The following is a 6,011-nucleotide window of genomic DNA, read 5'->3' as shown; positions in this document are numbered from 1 at the left end:
GTGAATTACCAAACACATCCATTTCTTTAAATATCAGAAAGAACAATATATACAGGCTTTGAAAATAAATAAATAAATACATATATAAATAAGTAAATAGAAGGACTCTCATAAGAAGCAGTCTAACACATTAAACACATTCCATGTGTCCCCAGGAGCCATCTGTTTCTCTTCCACTTTGATTCTTCTAAGACAGAACCTCCTTCAGGAAAAGTAACCTGGAAACCTCCTCCTCTCTAGGTCAGTTGGTGTCGCCCCTGTGGTGAAAAAACGGTTGCTGTTAGCGGGTACTCAGGAAACTGACTGCACAGCCCTCTCCTCCTGCCTTAGATTTCTGATGTTCTAGGGTTTTCCAAATGCGGTCGTTCTCTTAGCCCTACACCAAGTGGTACTACCTGTACCACTGCTGTACTTTGTAGCAAAATAAAATACCAGGCTCCTGGACGCTGTTTAATCAGAAATTTTGGACCTGCGGTCACAACTGTGTTATTTGCTCCAAACAGCCGAAACGATATCACACTGGACGAAAATTGTACATGCATGACTTGACTTAAATTCATGGTAAACCTCATGAAGTAGCTACTATTATTTTCCCATTTATTGAGACTCGGGATAATAAGAGCTGGAACCTAGGCTTGAACTCAGGGATTCACTGCAAAGTTCCTGCTCTTCACGAGGAAGGCTCAGAGACCCAGGGGGCCTCAAACCAGGGTGCTACTTTTTAGGTTGAAGCCCCTGAGGGACCGAAATAAAAGTTACTCCTTAGTTGATAGAAGGCATTTTAGCATCATTAGCCAAATCTGCTTCATTTTTCAGGAACACACATTCACCCTCACTCATTCGAACAGGAGTTTGGCGTGGGCTGGAGGACACTGGAAACATCCTGGCACCAGAGCACACGGCAAACTTGATTGTGACAATAATGATGGCTTTTTTCAGTCATTCAGCTAAACCCTGGTTTCTCTGATCTAATCTTCAGGGGGCAGATGCCAGCATGTGTGACCAAGGACTCCAGTCATGCGTGTAGACAAAACCCATAACTCACTTGTTTAGCATCTTGTCGATGATTTTCTTAACCATGGGGGCTGTGGGGTCGAGACAGGCTTCCTGCCCATTCTTGAGAGTGGCTCTGCAGAGAGAAGGGAGGGTCCCCGTGAGGCAGGAGGTCGGGGCAGGGGGTCGGGGTCGGGGACAGCCGGAGGGGAGGGTCGGGGCGACTCGACTCTGGCGGGAGCAGCAGCACCGCGGGGCGGGACTCACATGACTTCGGTCTGGTCGCAATGGGGTCCCGGGGACGTCACCTTCACACTTTGGATGTTCTTGAGGTGGATGCCCTGCAGGGTCTGGAAGCACTGGCAGCGCAGTTCACGGACCACGGGCGCCGCTGTCGGGAGGAGAGACTCGGTTAGCGGGGCTGTCCCCGGATGGGCGCCCACCAGAGCCCTGACCCGCCGCTGGGATCCCAGGACGCCGGGTCCCACCTGTCGAGGGGCGGCCGGCGGTGACCAGGAGCAGGAGCAGCAGCGCCGCCCGGAGGAGCCGGGGAGCGCAGGAGGCAGCGGGGATCGCGGCGCGGGCCATGGGGCTGGGCACGAGGGTCGGGCGGCGGAGCCTGCAGGGAGAGCTGGCGGGGAGGTGCCTGCGGTGCGGGCGCTGTGGCTCCCCCACGTCGGCGAGCCCCTTTTATGCACGGTTAGGGCGGGAAAGGCCGGAGCCCCCGGGCCAGGGAAATTCCCGCAGCTCCAGGTCGTTCTCTGAGTCAGGAACGAGGGCGCCGGCCCCGCCCCTGGGTCTGGACCCGCCTCGCCTCCTGCGTAAGTCCCGGGACACTGCGACTCGGGGACATTCGCTCTCTGCCCCAAACCCCTAGAGTGGCAGTTAGTAATTGGTGGCCCTGGAGTTACCGCCTGCGAGGGGGACCGAGGTCGCCGAGTGACTCCCCCCACTCATCCCCCGTGTGTGAAGTGGTGTCACTGGTAGAGATTTAGGCATCTTAATGTTAGATATCAGGATTGGAGGAACTAAGGCGGCGCGGGAGACCTGCTTTTCCATTTGTCACATTCACATCTTTTGGCTGAAATTTTAGTAATGTCTCCATAAACATACTGTATTAAAATACATCTGTCATGTCAGATTACACATAAGAACGTTTGTCTTGTTCCCGGTATTTAACAAGCACAAGTAAGTTACGTTTTGTGTCACGTCTTTACACCGGGGTCAGGGATGAGCACTGTCAAGAGTTTAATTCAGTGTGTAATTTAGACCAGTGTTGTAATCCTACAGCTTCCTTCCTCTGTGAAATTCTGTAACTTTCAAAACCAGACTGAATTTTGGTTTATGAAGATGTCGATAATCCATGAAATAAGGACTTGGTTGTCGTCCTGGAGTTGCCGGGGGGGGGGGGGGGGGGGGGGGGGGGGGACCGGCGGGAGGAGGTCTGCATTGGGCTCACAGGATCCATTGTTCCTAGTTCTGTCCAAGAACCAAAAAGGGCAAAAAAGCTGATGCCTGGTGTAAGTAGCGCCCTTTGCACATACAAGCAGCAAAAAGGTGTGTTCCTGTGAGTTATACAAGCGGTAGATCGCAAATCTCATCCCATCTCCTTGTTTTATGGATGCAAATCTCATTTCCATGTTATATGAACTTTCTTGCCTCCAGTGATTTGATTTCCCCTCAAGAGAACTAATGGTCGCGTGTGCTTTTACTGTTTTCTTTCTTTTTTTTTTTTTAATTTTTATTTTATTTTGTCAATATACAATGTGGTTGATTATTGCGGCCCATTACCAAACCTCCCTCCCTCCTCCCTCTCCCCCCTCCCACCTAACAATGTCCTTTCTGTTTGCTCGTCGTATCAACTTCAAGGAACTGTAATTGTTGTGTCTTCTTCCCTCCCCCACCCCCAGTTTATTTGTGTATTTATTTGTTTATTTTTAGCTCCCACAAATAAGTGAGAACGTGTGGTATTTCTCTTTCTGTGCCTGACTCGCCCAAATGTCCATCATCAGATGAGTGGATATGGATAATGTGGTACATCTACACAGTGGAATACTACTCTGCTATAAAAATGAATGAAATACTGCCATTTGCAACAACATGGATGGACCTAGAGAGAATTATATTAAATGCTTTTACTGTTTTCTAATAAGACATTGCAAGCTGTTAAGTGGAGCCGTGGTCATTCAGCTGCTCATTTTTCACTCTCGGTTTCAATGTCCTTTGTCGGAGTACAGGGAGGTTTCAGACTATTCATTTTTTATTCTTATTATTTTTTTAATGATGGCTTTTATTTTGTTTATTTAATTTTTGCGGCTCGTCAGGAGGTCTAGGTGTGTTTCTGGAGGCAGAACTGTGAGAGGTGTGGGCACAGCTTGTGGGAAGGTGGGGGGAGGGAGGGCAGCAGGAGGAGGGGGTGGATGCTGCAGAGGGGCAGACTGCCAGGGCAGGGACCGCCACTCCACCAACTACCCGTACATGACATCGAACCTGTCAGTGCCTTTGTAAAATGGAGATAGGAGGGCACTTCAAAAAGTTCACGGAAAGATAGCTAGTACCTTTTAATTTTATTTTTCCACAAACTTTTTGAGTTTACCCTTGTAAAGTAATGTCTACCTCAGGATGTTATGATGAAAGAATGTGTTAACATTTGTAAAACAGTGGTACATATTAAATACTACAAATACACTTTTGAAATGCAATAGAAATTGTGCTTTTCCTATTACCTGAGGATAAAATTCTTGTACACAGAGAAAATAATTTTTGCAAAACAAAACAAAACAAAAATCCTCTAATAAAACATTTTTGTAGTAGTCTTTTCTCTTAAGAGAAACAATGAGTTTTTTTTGTTGTTGTCTAGTTTAATTTGGGGTTTACTTTGTAACTATAGTTTTAGCAATTTAAACTAAAAAATGGAGTAAAAATAAAGATGCTCCATCCAGATTATTAGAAAAGATTTACAAAGAACTAGATTCCTCTCTTTACATTGTATGTTTGTCCCCACTGATCATCAGTAGAGTCCTGTGAACAAAAGCAGGGAATTTAAAGAACAATTAAATTTTTAAAAAGAGTACAAAATGAAAGATGACCTAAAGTTTATAAAATATATGACTAAATCATCAAAAATAGAGAATTTGCATCAATAATACTGTTGCTATGCCTATTCTTCTGAGATTCTTAGTTGGAAATAATTTTTTATTGTTGAAAAATACTGTTTTCTAGAAATAATCAGTGGCTCAGAAATATAATAGCTATTCCTTAAGAGTTAAAAATATAGTTTCACTTTTCTGATTATAGATGTATACCTGTATACCTGCTTATTGCAGAAAAATTATAAAGGGAAGAAAAGATGAGGAGATTGTTCATTAAGCTCTTTAAACTTTAGTCCCCAAACCAAACTTTAGCAGATGTTGGCTTCTTCAACATTCCTAGCAACTGACACATTTTATGTTTTTATAAGATGCCGACTAAACATAAGGTGTTATAATAAATAACTCTTTGATGTAATAGCAAAGTTGGACATTTATAAAACCCACTTAATATTCTCACCTGCCCCAGGAAGTACTTACCAGGTCTCCCCACACATTACAATTTATAAGGAAATTGAAGGGTAGGGAATTAAGTAACTTGTCCAAAGTCTCACAGTTAATAAAATTCAGAATTGAGCTCCAGGCAATATGGCTTTAAGCACTATGCAATAAAAAGTTGTGTTTTTTTGTTTGTTTTGTTTTGTTTTAATATTTGTTATTCTCATGATTAAATAGTTTAACTTCAGTTTTCCCAAAGCTTAAAAACAGCAAACTGCTCAAAAGTCTCCAGTGTATTATTTCACTAACAGCATGGATTTTCTTTTGTGGCATTAATATGATATACTTAAATTTCATAAAATCTATACCTACTTATGTGTCTGTCTGCTTTTTGAAATCAAAGTACTTCACTTCCCAAATCAGGTCAGTAGAAATGAATACTCTTTCCTGGGATTTTCTGAGAAGAAGTAGGCATTTTGGTTGGCTTATTTGCTGAAATGAGGATCACAGTTTTCTGCTGACCCAATTTGTGCACCTTATCAGTAATAACTGAATACTTTGCCTTTAGCATTAACAGGAGGCTCTCCAGACCTTTATTTACCTTATAACTTAAGAAAGCAAAGTATTTGCTGTGATGATTTCCAGATCCAACCCAAAGTATTGGCATAAGCAAATACTCAGGGCAAATAGAGCATCAAAAAATGCATGGTAGTAGCCAAAATGATGAAGCATTTCAAGAAGCAGTCTCATATTTGTAGATTGATCCATAACTTTATGCCCAAAACATATTTAATACATATCAGTTGCTTACAAAATGAAGTACAAAAGCAAGTTATTTCTCTTTGTTTAATATATCAGTTTTCATAATTCAATCTCTAATAACCTTGTATTTACTTTTCAAAAAATTAAAAAGCAATGATGTTCTCCTGAAATAATCTTATTCTTACTTGTTTAACTACCTGAGCTGAATGACAGGTTTACATGCCCACACTTTAAACTCATGCAAACACCAATCTTAAAGGAATAGAGCCATAACTAAAATTAAAGAATTGGTTCCTAAATTCTACTTTAAGCTGATGTATTTATTGTGTCTTGCAGATTGGACTGGCACTATCAAATATATCTTTAAAATCCAGAGCTGCTGCTGTATCCTAAGCACTGATGGAGCAGCAGGAATGGGCAGGTGATGTGGTGCTGCTCTACCCACACTTGCTTTGGGGAATTGTACCCTTACAACTGCCAACTCCATTTTGATGCAATTACTGCTTCTAGTATAGTGACTCTGACTTTGAGGGGAGAATGAAGATGTCCGAATGTGGCATTAAATCCCTACACCCATCCACTTGGGCAGTCCAGACAATTTTGAGTGTCAATGTCATCTACCCAGTTTAGTCTCTAGAACATTTGTCATTTCTGCCTGATTTGCACCTCATCCCCCTTTTTCTGACAACAGAACCCTGGTTTTCCTTTGGAAAGCATCTCTCCTTCTTC

The 6,011-nt window shown here is 42.9% G+C and overlaps 1 protein-coding gene across 1 annotated transcript; it reads right to left on the bottom strand.

Moving 5' to 3' along the window:
* Positions 1-1,041: 1,041 nt before the first annotated feature.
* Positions 1,042-1,643, bottom strand: LOC134386286 (growth-regulated protein homolog gamma-like). Its single transcript, XM_063108433.1, has 3 exons — positions 1,482-1,643; positions 1,261-1,384; positions 1,042-1,129 (listed from the first exon to the last, which is right to left on the bottom strand). Exons 1-3 carry the CDS (start codon positions 1,579-1,581, stop codon positions 1,042-1,044), a joined length of 312 nt encoding a protein of 103 aa, XP_062964503.1. The 5' UTR covers positions 1,582-1,643.
* Positions 1,644-6,011: the final 4,368 nt, after the last annotated feature.

This window comes from Cynocephalus volans, chromosome 9 (assembly GCF_027409185.1).
Source record: "Cynocephalus volans isolate mCynVol1 chromosome 9, mCynVol1.pri, whole genome shotgun sequence".
NCBI classification, from domain to species: Eukaryota; Metazoa; Chordata; class Mammalia; order Dermoptera; family Cynocephalidae; genus Cynocephalus; species Cynocephalus volans.
The sequence above is the reverse complement of the archived record's forward strand: the minus strand, read 5'-3'. Positions and strand labels throughout refer to the sequence as shown.